A 20,556-nucleotide genomic window follows, 5' to 3' on the forward strand; every position below is an offset into this window, starting at 1 on the left:
TAGGAGAACTTCAGAGCGCTGTTTAAGCAGGACAATGACCATAAGCACACAGCCAAGAAGGAGTGGCTTCAGGACAACTCTGTAAATATCATTGAGCGGTCCAGCCAGAGCCCAGACCTGAATCCTACTGAATTTCTCTGGAGAGATCTGAAAATGGCTGTGCACCATGTTCCCCATCCATCCTGATAGAGCTTCAGAGATTCTGCAAAGACGAATGGACAAAACTGTCCAAGTTTGTGCAGGAGTCTAAATATATTTTTATCCTACTTGCACTTGTGCTAGTAACAAAAAATTACTTGCACCAAAAAAAGTTACTTGCACAACCAAAAGTCAGTCATATCAACCTTAAAACTCCTCCTCTGATGTGTCAGACTCGTCCTCTCTGTCGGAATGAAGCGATTTTGAGCAATTGGTGCATTTGTGGCGCGATATCGCGTCACGTTGCCCTCCTCTCCAAGTTGAAAAATCTGAACTTTTTCATGTTGTCGCGCCGTGATGACCAATCAGGGACTGGATATGTAGTGACGTGGAGATGTCTGGAGGTTATACTTGATGTGGACATGTCCTGTCTCTGGCAGCCAGCCTGTGAGCAAGACTTATGTCCCTTTTGTCCTTTATTTCACAATTATGACAAAGTTTCAGGGGAGAGTGAGCAGCAGCCAGTTTTTTTTTTTTCTTTTTTTTTTCAGGTGCGTGCGCGAACTAATCACCCGTGAAGATAGTTTTATTAATTACACAGATGTATAATAAAACAAATGGTGACTGGTTTATAACACAATGATGACAGAGTTTGAGGGGAGAGAGCGCGAGGAACCGCAGCGGCAGACAATTTTTTTTTTTCTTTTCGTTGTTAACATGTGCGTGCGCGAACGGGACAGGAGGTCCTCAAACTGGAGCTCCTGCAGCTCCAGTTATTTGCTGCAGCTCCTGCAGCAAATTATGAAACTCCCCGATTTGGGAACATCTCATGAGGATGTTGTGAACCCAGGGACGGCGCCGCTGGCGATGTTTGTCAGCTTTCCGCAACAAATAGAGCACAGCAACTCGCTCCATGTGTGAGAGTCATAAAACGCAGGGAAGACAAAGACAACGCACTGGAAACTTTTTTTTTCTCTTATTTATTCCTTTATTGGTTCATTCTGCTGGTGTTTATAGTTGATCAAACTTGGATAAAGTTACTTGAACCAGTGCTAGTGCAGTATAAAATTACGTGCACCGCTCAAATAATACGTGCACAAACTAGCACATGCACATACTAATTCAACCCCTGTTGTGGCATCATATTCATGCTGTAATTGCTGCCAAAGGTGCATCAACAAAGAATTGAGCAAAGGGTGTGAATACTTATGCACTTTAAAAAAAAAAAATGAAATTAGCAAATCTATTTATTTATTTATTTCATGTGATCATTATGGGGTTTTGTGAGTAGACTTTTGAGGGGAAAAAATTTTATTTACTCCATTTTGAAATATGCCTGTAAGATAGCAAAATGTGGAAGAAGTGAAACACTGAATACTTTATGGATGTACTGTATTTGCTCTGCGTGCCCTTCAGTTTGGACCTTTGAATGTGCTAAATTCACCATCTTACATTGACTGTTGGCCTGGTTTAATAAGATAGCAGATTAATTGTTGACTGAGTGGCAGATCAGTGTTCAGACTGGGTAACCAGGAGCTACAGTACATTACGTATTTTTCTTTAGATATTCACAAACAGCTGAAAGAGGACTACTCATGTGTAATAAATCCTTTTGACAAAGTCATCATGTTACAATAGTTTAAAAACCAAAGACAAGCTCATATGTCCATTAATCAGCAGCTGCCTCATCTGTTGCCGTTCAAAAATGGAACTGCAAGACAGTTTTTGTTGGGCTTTTTTTCAAAATATTTTAACAGCTCTAATGCTCTTTTTTTTAAATCGTAATCCGCTGATGTGCATGGAATCTGCTGAACTGAGCTGATTGAGTATGTCACATTGTTGGATGGAATTCAGGTTATGACTAATATGTGTAAAACAAAGGGGTGTTAGTAGGAACTAGTTGGCAGGCAGCTGGGCCTGAGGCGTTGTGTTGTTCATGCATTTTAATGTCAAGCTTTACTCATCACATCTCAGACAGACACATGTCCAGATCTGCAGCAGTAGTGGAGTCATGATACATTGAGGTCACAGAACGCGGTTGCTCATACAGGCAAACATTTTCAAATGTTTTCTGTCTTGTCATACCTTTTTTTTTTTTTTTTTTTTTTCTTTTGGTGACTCGCATAGATTAGTTCACCGATAGTTTCTCATACAAACGCGGCCTGTACCTCTCACACAGCATGTAGTAAATGCAGCTGGAATGTGTGACGTGGCTGAGATGTGGCCCAGGCTCGTCCTGCTCCATTCAGCAGCAAATCCCCTGGTTTAAGATTTGCTTTTACAGTCCATTGTGCCCGTAAGTGTGCTAACTCGCACATAAGAATCTCTCCCCAGCTTGTCATGTATTCCCAGGATGGTGGAACCTAAAGTAATGTACCTGAGAAAACTGCGTCATACTTGGCGTCTGGGTGCTGATTGGTCTCTATCATTGTGTGCCAGTGAGATACCTGGTGAACATTTTGTGGTATTGGGAAACGTGGCTCAAGCCAGAAGAAAAAAGTTTTCAATTTAGGGAAGCTATTATTACAGGTAAACCTTGTTAACTCGTGTTTGTGTAAAGTGCGTTTCGGATTTACTCGCAGTCAATTTGTGGACTCTGAATTCTGAACAATTCAAAGTTTTTGGTTGTGACCTTCCTCTTCAGATCCTTGCTGCCAGTTCAGATTGGCCGAGTGGGCGCATGTGTAAATTGCTGCCCAATCTGAACCGGCAGTAAGGCTCTAAAGAGTCGCACCCAAAAACTTTGAATCGTCCACAGTGACAAAGCCCTCATCACAGGCATGCGCCAGCCGAAGGAGGAAAAAAGATCCCAAACCCACTCCAGATGAAGAAATCATCACCACCCAGGAATGAATCACGCTTCAAATGGTAAAAACTATTGTAATATGGCAAGATAAGCTGATTTTAAGTTTGTTGTTGTTTTTTTTTGTTTGTTTGTTTTTTTGGTCAACCTCATTAACCCACGCTTTCAGATAATTCGCTGTCGGATTTTGTTAACCCCAACTTATGTCAGTTAATGAGGTTTACCTGTATTATTTCATTTTATTTGTGTTTGTGATTTATGTGGAAAATGTCAAGGCCTACATCATGTACCTATTCAGATAGTGGTTGTTTGTATTCCCAGAGAACTAACAAAGTTTCTCTTTAAATCACGTGTGTCTTTTGTGTTTTTATTTGCCATCCTCAGGCCTCCCCTTCCCGAGAGCTCCATGGAGAAGATGAAGCATTTCAAGCGACGTCTTTCTCAGACACTAAGAAACAGCCACACCATTGACGAGTCACTCTCTGAGCTCGCTGAGCAAATCACCATCGAGGAGAATGGCTTGAGGGAAAACGGTGAGTTGTGTTTGCAAAGGCTGTACCAACTCTGAATCGGACATATCCAGAAGAAGTTCTTAAAAGCTGCTGTCACACTTGGGCTGAAAGCTGTATGTCCTTTGTTAATATTCTCTTTTGGTGTTCAGGGTTCTCACACATCCTGGAAAACTGGAGTACTTTTGGAGTTATGGAAACATACCGGAAACTAATTAAAATGGTGAAATATCTTGGCAATAATCAATATTGTCCTAGAAATTTTACAAGTATTTTAGTCCTCACTTAAATTTGGCTCACTGTTGGAGAGATGACCTGTGGAATATTAAGGACCTTGCTCAAGGGTCCTTTATGATTTTTCAAGTTTGATTGAAATAAGGATCCTATGGCCTGAAACCCACCACTTTAATCTCTGAACCATCACCTCCCTATTGGATAGTTTGCAGTGATGGGTGGAGCCATCACCTGAAGTAAAGAGACTTCTTCATAACCCCTTGTCATCATAAAAGGAGGAATAAAAACAGGATGCAATGCATCAATAGTACAATTAAATCATGACATTTGTGAGCATCTGCTGTTCTGAAATCTCACGGTATTATGGAAGTGCCAGTATAAGACGTTTGGTACGTGTACTGGTGATCCTGTACCCATATATCAGTGGTGGATGTGGCGAGCTGTTCACTATTTCTGCAGCAGGTCAGAGTTGGAAAAAAAAACTGTTTACGTCATCTCATTGTCTCACAGCACAGTGGCGACACAACGAACGAGCAGCACATCCACAGCAAGTTTTACAAACACATTATGCTTCAGAGTTTGCGCACGTCACCGTCTGTTTAATATTACTACTAACATTAATATTTTTAACTTAAATGTTAAATCAATGTTACTGTGTCTAAGTTTTTTAAAATTCTGCACCAAGTGGAATTGATGAGCCATATAAAAATATTAGTGCTGGGCAACATTAACCTTTTTTATTGTGATTAATCTCACTTTTGTGTGCAAAATTCAATAATGAGTTCAAAAGTACTTCCTTGCACACTTTTATTTTAAAAGTACTGCTATATGCATAAAAGTGCAGTAACATTTGGTTTGCAAACCCTTTAAACAAAGGAAGTGGCTATTTGTACGTCACCATATAAATAATTCTAAATTCTATTTATATATAATGCAGCCTGGTTAGGGGTTATGGTTAGCATTAGTGGTTGTGGTTAACACACTTTAGGAATCTACGTATAAATAGTAAATACATGTACAAGTATGCGCATGCTCACGTGACCTGTATTGATCAATGAGAGAGACTCTACGTACAAATAGAATTTCACTATACAAATATGGGTTTGTAGGAATAGCAACTTCCTAAACAAATAAGGCGCTTACCCAGTGATGTCCAGTAGTCTCCGGTGAGAGCAGCAGTTGGTGCTTGTTGTAACGCCATTGATTTTGTAGTGCTCTCCTTTTCTCACAACTTGTGTATTCTTCTTTGATGGTGCGTATTAAGTGGTGGCTCATACGTGTCATCATTCCTTGCAATCCTAAGAACGTTCCTCAGACAGACATCTTCCATAATACTAATGAGACTGCAGTTTGTAGCTATCCACTTCACCATGACATTTGTTAGCTTGTCTTGCATTGTTTATCTATACTTCTCCCACATGCTGCATCCAACGTAGTCTGTCAAAGCCTCCCTCTGCTGTTGTTTTGAATGTGGGGATTTGCTGGCATCAACGGGTGTGTATTGCATTTTAAAGGAACTGCTTGTAGTGTCATTCTAAGTATTAAATAAAACTGATTTTTACAGTTACTTTCAAAATTCACATTTTCTATTAATTATCGCGCTAATTCTGTGAGATGTGGAATGTACTATTCAGTGAGGCGAAGCAGAGTTGAATGGTACGTTCCATCTTTCACCTCATGAAATAGTCCATACCATTGAACTCATAAACATTCATTATTTGTATACTATTGCAAGGCAAATGAAACGCAATGGCAAATGATACAAATAATCATGTACCATTTGCCATTGTACATGTCACATGACATACAAACCACCAATCAAATGGCAAGGATCTACTCAGCTGTTGTATAAAGACGAATACAAAATGTTCCTGACTTGGATTATCACCGTGTTCCGTTGATCTTGGGAGTCTTAAATCATGAGTGAGATTGACATCTGACCCAAGGTAAATGCATTCAACTTGCCACATAACACTGAGTCAGAAAAGAAGCTGGATGCCCCCAAGAGTTTGGCTTATGGCCCACTACTTGCAGTGGTCCACCAAAGAGATCTCTTGGAAGAGGACAGATGGCCCAGAACTTGAATTTATATTTTAATTTACTGCTCAGTTTGCAGTGCAGTGCAGCCAGACATTTTTAGTGAAGACTCCAGCATGGAAGACTCTGGATTCTGGATCAAGATTTCACTTTATATAGGCTTTGAAGGATTACATCAAAACTACTTTAAAGATTCTCACCAAATTTGCACCACAGATAGATAATGAGGAATGGAAGACTCTACTGAATTTTGGAGGTGATCCGGGATTCCTGGCTCAGGGCTTTACTTTATAGGCTTTTAATGATTACATCAATACTATTGTATGGATTTAGACAGAATTTTCACCACAAATAGATAATAGGCCATGGAAGACTCCATTAAATTTTGAAGTGGATCGGGATCAAGATCCCGATTCTGGATCATTTCTTAAATTTTCACCATTTTGAGGATCATCTCAAATCTGCTTGGTGGATTTTGACAAAATTTAAATCACATGTTGGGAGTGATCCGGGTCAGTATGCAGGTTCTGCAGCAGAAACATACAATATCACGATGTAAAACCAAGATCAGGAAGATGCTATTTTATTTGTTCAGATTGCAATATCTTGATCAGTCAGTCCATTCTGGATCAGTATGAAATTGTTGTGTTGTGGAATCTGCTTCCAGATAATTTCCAGGTCACGATGTAAATCACATATCTTTTATTTTGAGTCTTCGTGGGTGTCAGAAATTTCAGATTGCTCTTGTTTTTGTTGCCATTTGGCTCCTTTGTAACCCGCAGTGTATTCATAAAGCACACATAAAGTAGCAATAAATGCATACTCTGAAACACAACTGCATTCTGCTGATTTACTTGTCCCGTGTTAGCACACAGCAGTCATGTAGAACATCTTCTGCTGTCTGGTGCTGCTCCAGTTTCACATGGCTTTTATGTAAGCAAAGTCATTGTCTCCTTCAATACTTCCAGATCTACGAGTTCCACATGATAGTCCATTCAACATTTGATAGCCATTGTTACATTTATGTTGCTTGATTCTTTCATTTGTCCACCCATATTCAATAAGCAGGTAACATTGCTTCATCTCCACCTTAAAGACACTAACCACACATTTGAGGACAAGGAAGTTAAAATCTTAGCCAGAGAAAAGAAATGATTTGAGAGGGGAGTGAAGAAGGCATTGTATGTGAAACAATTGAAACCCAACCTTAACCAAGGAGGGGGTCTGAGACACATTTTGTCCCCTGTTTACAATGGGGTACTCAGGTCAAAGCAGTTTCAGTCTTTTGTTCATGGTAATGAGTCATTCACGTCGTCAGGAGAGGCATCAGTCCCATTGTTAGGAGGGACAGCTGCCCTGTCATTAGGTGAGTGCTAAGTACAGCACAATAGGTGCTAATTAGAGCTATTGTTAGTCACTAGCCAATAGCAGTCTGCCTCTCGGTAGGAGGGGTCTGCTTAGGTTTAAAATTCCAGCTGTTGCTGACTTCTGTTATTCTTCTCTACAAGAGTCAAGACAGAAGTCAGACCACCAGAGCAAGAATTTTAGCTGAGGAAGCTCCTGCGCTTAGAAGCGAAACATCCTCACGTCAAGCAACCCAGTCCAGTCGAAGATTCAAGCTTCTCTACTGTTGCTAACATGAATGGCTCGTAGTCGCTTCAAGTCCCATGTCCACATCACAGCTCTGCCATTGAGATCACGAACAGAAGCCAACCTCTATCGTCACCTGCCGCTGCATTCTTTCTGACTTTTCATGTCACACTGTTCAAAATTAGATACATTTCTCATAGTTTCCCTGGAAGACCACCGGCTGCCAGAGTCATTTTCCACTGTAGGGAACACTGCTACAGTGACAAACATTTTCAGCTGAGGAACTTTCATATTCCTGACATTTTCACGCTCCTCCGTGAGGACAGACGTGAAAACATTGCATGTGAAAGTAGCAGTAAACAACACAAAATGTAATTACAAAATAAAACACACGAGCCAGGTGCTGCTAAGCGAAATCATCACTGTATTAGTGCTACCGGAAGTGCGGTATTCTGCTAAAAAAAAAGAAAAAAAAAAGTGATGTTGACTGTGCAGTGCATTCTGGGTTGATATGCCAGTGGGCGAATCTAGGGTCTGTGCACTTCTAATACTACGTTTACACATATAACGACGACAATTCACGAATGCCATGATGTATACATTCTTGGCCGCTGATCATGAATTTGATGATTCAGTGCAGAGGCGTCAGGAGTCCTCAGGAACTGTTGCAACCTGTTACCACGCGTTACAATTAATGGCATGCATCACTGGCTAATTATCAGGAAAAAACTATGCACCGTCAATAATAATGTTCCACATCGTTACGTCTGTCACCTTGTGAATCAGGTGACTTGTCTCCAACCCTCCCTCCCCCAATATTCATGCTACTGTCAGCTGCTGAGTTTCGCAGAAAGGAGGAGGAGGAGACTGAGAGAGCCAGATGTCTGGCTGCATGCGGCTCTCCTTTGGCTCAGACATGTTCTCCAAAACATCAGGCACAACAGCAGGTGCAACACCTGCAGGAGCGCGCTGAGCTTTGGAACGTGATTTTAAGCCGACTCGTCATCACTGTCCTTCAGCACACTACAGAAACAAAACTGAGTGTGGTGTAGCAGGGTTTAATGTGTGCAAGTGAGAGAAGTGATTCGTAGTGGACAACAGCGAATTGTGACACTGCATTACAGTTGTGTCAAAACTTGAGTTTTCATGACAATTAATGACGTGTGACCATTTGGGCTCCGAGAACCATCCCAGGAAACACTACGAACGCTGTCACGCTCTATTAAGGATCACCACTGATCAAGACGTTATCAACATGCTCAGTTGTGAACTCTCACGACCTGAGGCGAAATGAGGTGGTGCATGACATTCGTGGAGGATCTTTTTGACAGCAAAAAACATGCTCCACGAATATCACGCACCAACAGCACTGTTAAGAAACCCTATTCAGATGCGATAATCCGTTAAGAATGTCAGGAATGTGCCACGAATGACAGAAAACTGACATGGAACGCGTCTTGCCTATGTGTAAACGCCAGCATAAGTGCGGTGTCCCATGAAACTCTTCAGGCATTCAGCCTATCAACACAGTGGAGTCCGGAAGAAGTTGCTTTTTTATTCATTCATTGGTGTCATTAACTTTTTCCATCCCTACCCCTTGTCACCTGGCAACGTTGACAGGTACATGGGCCAAGCTAACATAGTGGAGATAACCCATAGTTTAGTAATGATTTTTTCTTTTTAGTAGTTATTCATACTTTAGTTATAAAATATTATTACTTACAGTTGTACACAGGGAGCCTAAAAGTGACCTTTCATTGGGTTGTTTGGGCCGTGAATGATTCACCTGTTTGCTGGGGAAAAGAAGGTTGCACGTCATCCAGTTCACAGTAGCTGTTGAAATGGGACAGCCTCATCATGCCACTTATGAATTATCCAGCCAACAATCGCAGCCTTAGAAGCCTTCAGCCACTAAATTCGGTGTGCTGGGACTAAAAACAGCAACTTTATTGGCTGTAGGCCTTCAATTGCTTGTGTTATGCTGTGAGCTGCTGTGTGATGGGTAGAAGATTGTCATAAACCTATAATATGTGTAAACAGCTTGATGCAGAAATTCTACAAAACAAAATGTCAAGTGTGACTATTAAATCTGTTTTTGGGGTGGGGGGGTCCTATCGGTTTGTCTTCTGTAAATGTAACCAGCTCCATATGTGGAAAAAGGTGAAAATTAATTTCATGGGTTTGGAAGATGTTGACATGATATGAAAGAATGACTATATACAGCATGTTTCTGCTATGAAAAGTAAGACTTTCTTTGAATATGAGTGAATAGTCTTGGTTATCTAGGTAAGTGATGTCTGTGTGTTTAGTCAAAAGCAGCTAGATTACTTTATCAGTCTTCAAAACATTTCAGTGATGATTCTTGAAGACTAACCAAAGAGTCCAGTTCCTTTTGACTAAACGTGTAGTGTCTGTTTTTTTTTTAATACTTTCTTGATAACTGGATGATTTTATTTCTTCGGACCTCTGCAGTTGTACTCAACTACAATTATCTAAGGAAAATAAATTACTGTAGTTACTACCTACAGACATGTTACAGATGAATGTAGATCTATTTTTAAGGAGTCTCAAGTCAGAAAAGCTTGAGAACCATAGTACTGTCGATTTATGAATGTCTGTGTGTACTGGGGGTGGCACGGTGTATTAATGATTTGGCACCGTTGCCTCACAGCAAGAAGGTTGTGGGATCCCTTTCCACCTGGTCCTTTGTGTGGAGTTTGCATGTTCTCCCTTTGTTCACTTGGATTCCCTTCAGGTGCTCCGGCTTCGTCCCATTTCCAAAGACATGCAAGTTGGGTCAATAGACCATTGTTACATTGTCTGGCGCATGCGCACTGAGTACTCCACAAGTCACTCATGTAGAACGCCATGGGGAGCAGCGCCTTTTAATGTGGACATGCATCCTCTGTGTAAATACACGGACATGACTGAATCTGTGGATAACACTGCGACAAATGCCTGTAACCTGCCCTGGGACAAATGCCTGGGACCTGCTTAAATGTGTCCCAGGTGTGACATTCAGAACAATAAGGCTATATTTAACAGATGACATTGGCACAGTCGGCCGTAATCCTGTACACAGTGTGGGCATATTTTTGTCACAGCTTTATCATTCAGTATTACAACAGTAAAAGTAGGTTGTGTGAAACTACATTTAATGTCTTGATTCAAATGTGCGTCGCACAAATGACACCTGTGTTTGGGAGTAAAGCTGGTGTCGCCAACCGAGCAGTTCCCCTAAAAATCTGTCCCCTGATGACGCGGTTCACAGATTAACACATTGTTTCTGCTTCAAACTGCACTCCAGTCATCATCTATCTCAGCGACAGATATCTGAAGCATTTGTACAACAATCATTTCCACATTTAGCATTATATAATCATAAAAGGCGGCGGAAGCGATCAGAGCGCTGCAGCTAAACGAGCTGCTAGCTGATGTGTTCACTGCGCGTCGGACATTTCAAAGTGTCACGGAATTTCATTGGGTTTGTGCTCAAAATGGCCTAGTTTCTGCTTAAAACTGACTTTAGAATGATTTAAGAGGTTTTACCTTTATCATCTGATGGTTAATAATCCCATTAATCCATTTGATTGCTTTGGGTGAAGAGACTCTGGCTCAGACGTGCTGCTGTGGTCCGAAATGACGCATGTGCAGATGCAAAAGGTGGACCGATTTGTAGGGGCAGACTGTTCGGTCTGCTACACTGGAAGAACAGTGGACTTCTCATCAGGAAGTGTTGTCTGGGAGATTGCACAACGCTATTAATACAACACAACACAACGTTTCATTCATTCATCAACAGTGATGCCGGTAACGCGTTACACTAATCTGACCACTTTTTTTAGTAACGAGTAATCTAACGCGTTAATCTTTCCAAATCAGTAATCAGATTAAAGTTACTTCTCCAAGTCACTGTGCGTTAGTATTATTTTTACATTGTGGGTCGATAGCAGCATTAAACTTGGTCCATGGGCAGGGGGTCGGGGTTCGACTGCACTGCCCACTTTAAGCGAGCTGTGAGCTTTTTATCCGCGTTTTTTTGCAGCAGGTCGCCTCGTCCTCACCTCTTAAAGCGCGGTGACAACAGCACACCTGCACTGAGCTTTACAAAGACATTTTTATGCTTTTTTTTTTTCCTCTGAGCCGCTCCGTATCTGCTGCTGAAAACAGCTGATCCTCCGCAACGCGTCAACAACTATTTTCCACTCAAATGCACCTAAACTCTCTTTCTGAGGACCACATGATGTGAAAACGCAATAAAACTTTCTTACCTGTAAATCTGGTCATGTTTTCTGCGTTATCCATTCTTTGTGCTCAAACGCCAAAGCAGGGGCGAATCCAGATGGACCACAACACCCCTAGATTAAAGGTCCAGTTTTGAAGCCTTTTTTTTTACTACAACTACTAATACTACTTAAAATAATACTAATTTCGACAAGTAAAATGTTTAGAGAGAATTTAAATGTTAGAAAAATGTTAGAATGAATTTAATAGTTACATTTATAAACAATGTAGGTTAGAAATTGCAAGTTTTACTTTTACAGTGCTGTCAACAGTTAAATATGAGGTCAAGAAAGAGGTTTTTATTTTACTTTTTATAAAACAAGTATTTTCATTGAAGTCAAGAAAGGGTGACTATAAAGTGAGTTTGGCAAAACAGGTATCATTGTCATGTTGAGGTGGCAGAGGGTTGTTGTCGGCAGCTGGGGAAAGTAACAACAAAAGTAACTAGTAATCTAACTTAGTTACTTTTCCAATTGAGTAATCAGTAAAGTAACTAAGTTACTTTTTCAAGGAGTAATCAGTAATTGGATTACTTTTTCAAAGTAACTGTGGCAACACTGTTCATCAAAAACACTAGTCATCATGAACAGAAAACACCAACTCAATATTTTTCAAGTGTTTAGAAACAGTAAAGCGTGCACTGAAAGCAGCTGAGCTTCTGGCCGAGGGGGGTTGCCAGGTCTACACTTCATAAACTAGCCTCATAGGAGGCAAGCTGGATTAAGACGTTTCATCCTGTTTTAGCGTTTTTTTTTTTTTTTTTAAGGATTGGGTGGGCGATCTTAGTCCAACAGCGCCCTGTGGAATAAGCTGCGAGAGCCGTTGCTCATACGTGTTTTGGAGGAATATTCATGCCCCCCATGTCAACAGCGGAGGTGGGGAGCATGAATATTCCTCCAAAACACGCTTAGTGATGTGAGATTTACACACTACTGAGCATATGCATTGAAAATGTAACAACGGTCTATTGGTGACTCTACATTGTCTGTAGTAGGTGTGCATGAGAGTGTGACTGTGTTTATCTGTCTATATGTGCCCTGTGATGGACTGGCATCCTGTCCAGGGTGTACCCTGCCTTGTGCCATATGACTGTGACTGCTGGGGTAGGCTCCACCAGTGTGGAGTGTTGCTTTTTTTTAAAATTTTTATTTATTTTTTTTTATTTCTTCTGGAATATCCCACTCAAGGTTGTGGCCTTCAAGGTGTCAAAACAGAGTGGCAGTGTAGCTCATATTTGCTGATACAAAGACTGCAGGCAGTGAGAGAGGGAAGCATCTTGGAGTGCTTCCTCATTGTTGCCATGGTGTCAGTGTCTGGAACAACCTAGAGTTTCCATGACATTGCCACATAGACTTGGATGACTTGGTGAAACAAGCTGGGCATCTTCCATTTTGGCATCATTTGGCCTTTTCTTTTCTTCACAGCCAAAGCTTTCACCACAAGTTTCATTCAAGGCTTTTCCTAGCTTTTCACTCTTCCCTTTTGTCCAAATGAAGATGCCCCGCCCCCCAATTTTTCAATGGAATCGGGTCGTCCAAGTTTGCCCCCTGACCTCCCTTTGGAGGACTAGATGGGCTTTGTAAAGGGCTTATTTCTGTATGGTGATTAACACGAGGTTTGGCCAGAGTGTTCTGTGCTTGGCCAGTACAAATTGTGATTCCATGACGGGATTTTAGCATCCTTTGTAATTGTGTGTGTGTGTGTGTGGGAGTGGAAGAGAACAGAGTGGCCAGATGAGCGTTGGTGTGAATTCTGTGATTAGGGGAAGTATTTCCCCTATGCAACACTTAAATCTCAGTCTGCAGCAGCTGCTGTGGAGACTTGGCATCAGAATGCAGATTTGCCAGTGGGGGGAGCAGATATTTTCCATTATTTATCTATAATCAGTTTTTTGCATATATATATGGATGAATTTGTTGTTTGGCAATTTTGACAGCTGTTTCATGTTTAAGTCTCTGCCATCTCTTCCTGCACTGGCAGCATCCAACTAGCCAAGACTGGTGTCTCTGAGCTCTTGATTGGCTGAGCACACCTGATTGAGCTCATCGTCTGTGGGGGTGCAGAGAAAAATGGGAAACATGCAATCAATCCTGTGGGTTGTTGAAGACCAGTGGCCCCTTCCCTGTACAACCCCAATTCCAATGAAGTTGGGACGTTGTGTAAAATGTAAATAAAAACAGAATACTATGATTTACAAATCATCTTCAACCTGTATTCAACTGAATATACCACAAAGACAAGATATTTAATGTTCAAACTGATCAAATTTGTTTTTGTGCCAATGTTTGGTCATTTTGAAATGGATGCCTGCAACACATTTCAAAAAAGTTGGGACAGGGCAATAAAAGACTGGGAAAGTTGATGAGTGCTCAAAGAACACCTAATTGGAAACAAGTGAGTGTCATGATTGGGTATAAAAGGAGCATCCCCAAAAGGCTCAGCCACTCACAAGTAAAGATGGGGCGAGGATCACAACGTTGTGAACAACTGCATGAAAAAAAAGTCCAACAGTTTAAGAACAATGTTTCTCAATGTTCAGTTGCAAAGAATTTCAGGATTCCAGCATCTACAGTCCATAATATAATCAGAAGATTCAGAGAATGTGGAGAACTTTCTACACATAAGCAGCAAGGCCGAAAACCAACACTGAATGCCCGTGACCTTTGATCCTTCAGGCAGCACTGCATTGAAAACCGACATCTTTATGTAAAGGATCTTACCCCGTGTGCTCAGGAACACTTCAGAAAACCATTGTCAGTTAACACAGTTCGTCAGTACATCTACAAGTGCAAGTTAAAACTCTACCATGCAAAGCGAAAGCCATACATCAACAACAGCCAGAAACGCCGCCACCTTCTCTGGGTCCGAGCTCATTTGAAATGGACAGACACAAAGTGGAAAAGTGTGCTGTGGTCTGATGAGTCCACATTTCAAATTGTTTTTGGAAATCATGGACGTTGTGTCCTCCGGACAAAAGAGGAAAAAGACCATCCAGATTGTTACCAGCGCAAAGTTCAAACACCAGCATCTGTGATGGTATGGGGGTGTGTTAGTGCCCATGGCATGGGCAACTTACACATCTGTGATGGCACCATCAATGCTGAAAGGTACATCCAGGTTTTGGAGCAACACATGCTGCCATCCAAGCAACGTCTTTTTCAGGGACGTCCCTGCTTATTTCAGCAAGACAATGCCAAGCCACATTCTGCACGTGTTACAACAGTGTGGCTTCGTAGTAAAAGAGTGCGGGTACTAGACTGGCCTGCCTGCAGTCCAGACCTGTCGCCCATTAAAAATGTGTGGTGCATTATGAAGCGCAAAATACGACAACGGAGACCCCGGACTGTTGAACAACTGAAGTCGTACATCAAACAAGAATGGGAAAGAATTCCACCTACAAAGCTTCAACAATTAGTGTCCTCAGTTCCCAAACACTTATTGAGTGTTGTTAGAAGGAAAGGTGATGTAACACAGTGGTAAACATACCACTCTCCCAGCTTGTTTGTGCTGTGGCCTGAATCCACAAATGTGTTGCAGGCATCTGTTTCATCCATTTCAAAATGAGCAAATATTTGCACAAAAACAAAGTTTATCAGTTTGAACATTAAATATCTTGGCTTTGTGGTGTATTCAATTGAATATAAGTTGAAGAGGATTTGCAAACCATTGTATTCTGTTTTATTACGAAAGGGTTTGTGTAAAAAAAAAAAAAAAAAAAAAAAAAGTATGGTGAACAGCTTATAATTTGGCTGCAAAAAATTATCAGAAGAATTCATTTATTATTTTTGCTTTATCCCCCTGAATATCACCAATATGGGATGAGAGTACAAATAAGCATGCCAAATGGCTTTAAACTGGAGCTTTGGTTATTATCCATGACCGGTCTAGATATCTATGATAAATATCTCCAAAGTCCCACAATTCTGAGTGTTTTTCACAGAATTCTCCTGCAATAAACATTATTTAGGCATGACATGGCTTGAAACGTTTGTGAGTATGTAACAAAAATACCCTCCAAATGCTGAATCTTATCGCAGATTATTAAAAGGACCCACCATACATATATACACACACATCAGTCAATCTGTGCAAAGATCAGGAGAAAAACTGATTAGCAAAAACTGCTACATCACATGCAGCATCACCTTAACTGAGTTTATTAAAGAATGTTACCAATACACTTGGTGGTGCAGCAATGAATCATGCTCACTGTGATCTTGATTTTTTTTTCTATTGTTTTTATCGGGATTAGGCAAAAGATGAATCATTGTTTTCCAATCAATATTAATGAAGTAGTTGTTTCACATCTAAAAGGATATTTGTTTTACTATCACTTAATTTTTGATGAAGGAAATGCTGATAACTGTCTACTGAAAATGTATGAAAAATGACCAAAACATTATTAATTTTTTTTTTTTACGCTGCATAAAAATATCACAAGTTGTACTATCTAGCAACCAAAGCTTTAGTAACTCTTGCATGGCACGGCAGTTTTAAAGGAAAACGTGAATTATTTTCATGTGGAAACAGTTTAACTAATTTTCTAGGTATTGAGCCTGGCATGGGAAGCTCTGTGAACAATGTTTGGTCTCATGCTTGTGAATCTTGCAAGATTTCAGTTTTTTCATTTATCAGAAAGGTAAATTTTGCTGGGCAAGGAAAAACCTTTTGGGAACAGACAGTGTGCCTTACCATGTTGAAAATCTGAGGGGAGGAGAAGATGCTACTGTTGCACAATAGCAGTGCACCAACACTGCAGCACCTGACCACGCCACATTTTAACACCAACGCCCATGGGCGCGTACATAAGCGCAAGTAGTCCTGGTATTCAAACAATGTGGGCTCTGGACATGAAAATGACAACTGCATGGGCTGGAAACTTCCAATGAAACTTGAGCTGCATTGGTTTGCACCAGAATGGATCCTGTTTTCCTTTAATATGTATGGTCAGAGAGTGAGAGAAATTCTGCTGTTTTTGCTTTTAATAAGTAGCCAAGTTATCAGAGTGAAAGTCAATTGAACCTTTTAAATAATTTGTAGTTTCCACATATGTAACTGAGGCAATGAGCTGGTTCATAGAACAGAACCACGTTATACACAGTTATAAACTTTTTTTTATTTTCTAAGTTATTTGAGCTGTTTTGAAGTAATTCTCTTTAGCTGGTGACATCACGATGCCATATTACCACACTATTTTTGTGGGACTAAATCTAACCCAAAACTCCAAATCCTGATACAGGTGGCACCTTTGCACTAACACTAACTAACATAGTGGTGGGAAGGAGGCAGTTGATACCACATTTTTTGTTTTTTATACATAACATCAACTGCTCAAATGGTGCACTAGTACACCATTTTAATGTACAAACACAAATCAGAAGATAATACAAATTAAAACACAAAATAAAAAAGAACCACTAAATTAAATTATTATTTTTTTTAATTACCAACTAAGCCTCGTGGTTGTTAAAAGCCAGGAAAAAAAGATGTGTTTTTAAGCGAACTTTAAAAATGACTAATGAGGGTGCCTCCCTAACACTCAGAGGCAAGCTGTTCCACAGTTTGGGAGCAACAACAGAAAAAGCCCCGTCTCCCCTGAGCTTTCTCTTCAACCTCGGCACTTGCAGGAGCAACTGGTCAGCTGACTTGAGGACCGACTAGGTGTATTCTGACATAGAGCGAATTGCAGTAGTCCAGATGACATGACACAAAAGCATGAATAACCATCTCATAATGTTGCCTGGAAAGAAGAGGTTTCACTTTCGCCAAACATCTCAAATGGGGAGAATAAAAAACAGATTTCACCAGTTCTTCTATTTGACTGTTTATTTAAGATCACCATCCATCTTAAAACCAAGATTAAGAATAACAGGTTTTAAAATATGCTTCCAGGGGACCCAAATTGACAGAGGAGGGCTCAGAAAGACGACTAGGTCCAAAAACCGCCATCTCTGTTTTCTTTTATGGATGCACTAATGCCGATACCAGTATCAGGTATTGGCCCGATCCGTATTCATTTACTTGTACTCGTAATCATAAAATGTCTCTGATGCTCTGACCTGATACCCATTTACAGCAGCGTGATGTCAACCTCTCAATGTGGGATTTTCATGCGCACGCTCAGAAATTTCTCGACTATAACCGCTGTATACGTTTTGAACACTGCAGCTTTAACGATGATGCCGCTAATTTATGGATTACAGGCTTTCATGTAATTTTCTCATAAGTCAAATACGTCCGTCAATGCTGTCCACGGATTGGCTGAAAGCCGCTGTCTATCATGCAGAGTAAATTCACACATACAGTAAATAAAAAGTCTTACCTGTTCACTTCAGTGGAATTCATCATCATACGAAGAAAAATAATCCACATAAAGCCTCCAGAGTTCAGAAAATAACATCTCAAAGCACTTTAATTCGTCCTGTGGCTGAAAAAGTTCCTCCGTGACTTTGGCACTTTGTGCCTCAGTTCCTCCGTCAGAACTGCGATCAGGGCTTCAGCGGCGGAGGTTGCCCATCAGATTGGTGATTTTCAGTCCTTGGTGTGGGTGTTCAGTCATCTTGGTCCGCTACAGGGGTAATCCTTTTGTGGAATCTCTGTGCACTGTGTGCCTCGTGTTACAACTCCATGTGTGTGCACGCCGTGCTACGCCAGTATTTACATGTTCCACCTTTGGGGGGAAAAAAACATTTACCGTTTGTATTTGTGTGTTACCAGTACGTATGTAATTAAATGTTAAAAATAGTGTGGAAAGTAAAAAAAACTGTTTAGCTAGGTATTGTAGATAAAAACAGAAACAGGCTCACAGTTGATTAAGCAGAGAAGCTACTTTTCATCAAAAAGAATCTGCCCCTCACATTTTCAAAAAAGGCTTTTAGTCCTCACAAACATAAATAAAGTTATTGATGGACAGTTTCAGTTCCTGGTGTTGTATATTTTGTAGTGCTGAAGTCCACAGGTTACATTTCAGTGAGATGCCTGGCAGTGTCATGTTTATCAAGAAACACAATCAATGTTAAAGAACAATTTGTTGTAGTCAAAAAGTGAAGTTACATGTTTTAAGTAAAATGTTTGTATATAAAAACAAAGCTAATGATATTGGTAGCATTTACAGTCAGTAAAAGTAGTAAGGAACGACTTATGAATAAAACATATTTTGATGCAGCCATTTTTCTGTCAAGTAAAGAAACTCAACTTTCAACTTCAACTCCGCCTTCACTCGCATGATGTAGGTCTGACGCACAAAATGGTGATGTCATCAAAACTGATGGTGTGACTTCATGGCATTTATGGGAAGTTTTTGTAGTTGACAGGTTGAAGAAAATGATTAGTATTGTGACTTTGTGATGATGACCATCAAAATAAACAAAACATGTCTTTTAGGTTTCTGTTGTTAAGTAGATGCAAAAGTTGTGTAATCATACTACGATAGTAGATTATAAAGAAGGGAAAAAAGGAAAAAAATAGACAATATAATCGTCAATTGCAATTATTTGCCTGACAATTAATCGTCTCCAGAAATTCCTAATCGTGACAGCCTTATGCATGTGATGGCTTTGCTGCATGTTGGGAATCAGAAAATGTGCCTGACACAGAGGTTGAAAAGGTAAAAAGTGGACCTGATCTTATATGTGAGTTTTCTGTTGTATGTGTGGCGAAGCGGACAAGTTACTTTAACCACTTGAAAATCATGAATAAACATGATAGGTTGGACTTCTGACACTGCTCTGGGAATTTCACCCGGGGAATTCTGCAATTAAAATAACTTCAACTCAAGACACACAGGTTTGCTGTAAAGAGAGAGACAGAGTAGGTGGTTCCAAAATACAAAACAGTTTATTAACATTAAAGCCATTTAATAACAATTATTAATCCTAATTAAAAAAGAAGAAAAACGAATCCTCAGTGACGGCACAGACGGCAGTTTTCTTCAAGACCACTCGTGTTGCCAAAGCACCACACAGGCCGTTCACTGACAAACCTCTCAACTGACGTCAGAGAGAAGGCAGCAGTGAATTCCTTCACGACTTGGGCTATATCATCGCCGCTTCACTGCAGTCCTACAAATTGCACAAGTAAACGTGAGTGACATAAATGGCTGAAGGAGAAAGCTAAGCCACCCCGCTACATACTGGTCCATCGGCCCCAACACAGCACCCATCCAAAGGATCACCACTGCAACAGAGCGCTGCAACAGCCTACCGTCACACGGCACCAAACACACACAGCAGCGTGCAACCCGTGACATCTCCCGCAAAGGTATCTATCAACAAAACCTACACATGAGCACTCAACAACACACACATCAACAAGCCCGCAGCTGTGGCTGGCGCCTACCTGTCCTCACAGGAACGCACAAGTAAACACGTCCAAATACCTGCGGTTATCTCCAGTGAGCGAGAGAGAAAAGACGCACTTCACCTTCTTTTATACAAACACTCTCCTGCACTGATTGGCTGAACTCAACCCACCATCTGAAAATCATTAAGGTTATCCATCTTGTTCCAACCCACCCCCACAAATTGAATCATCGCCCTGACGATGGAACAACCTAAACTATTCCAATCCATAGCCTAATTAGTATCACCTATATTACACAGGGCCGGAAGGACCCACAAGCACTGCTGACCGTGGAAGATGGTGAATGTTAGAATGATGACCCACAGTGGCCCTAGTTGTCCGCCAAAATGCAACTCCGTCAATAGCGGGTGGGGGGGGTGGAAGAAGTACTAGGCTCTGCTGGGGCAGAATCCACCGGCAAAGATGGCACAGCCACCACTGGGTCTGCTGGTGGACTCAGTTGGTGGAGCAGGAAGACTCCCAACCTCTGCAACCTTGACCTGCAGAGGTTCCCCCAAAACAGAAGTAGACACTGGGTCCTCAGATCCTGACACCAACCATCCGTGATTACAGCACCACTCGTCCTCTGACGGTTCCACCAGGGGTGGAGAAAGTTCCAGT

General features: G+C 41.0%; 1 protein-coding gene across 1 annotated transcript in view; it reads left to right on the plus strand.

The window, feature by feature from the left end:
• LOC117515551 (cyclin-dependent kinase 17-like) overlaps positions 1-20,556 on the plus strand; it is a 104,508-nt gene that overhangs the window by 41,069 nt on the left and 42,883 nt on the right. The window contains exon 2 of the mRNA XM_034176163.1: positions 3,326-3,474. Within this exon, the coding sequence (XP_034032054.1) occupies positions 3,348-3,474 (127 nt within the window). The 5' untranslated portion in view covers positions 3,326-3,347. The remainder of the gene's footprint in view (positions 1-3,325; positions 3,475-20,556) is intronic.

The sequence above is a fragment of the Thalassophryne amazonica genome, chromosome 8 (assembly GCF_902500255.1).
Source record: "Thalassophryne amazonica chromosome 8, fThaAma1.1, whole genome shotgun sequence".
NCBI lineage: Eukaryota > Metazoa > Chordata > Actinopteri > Batrachoidiformes > Batrachoididae > Thalassophryne > Thalassophryne amazonica.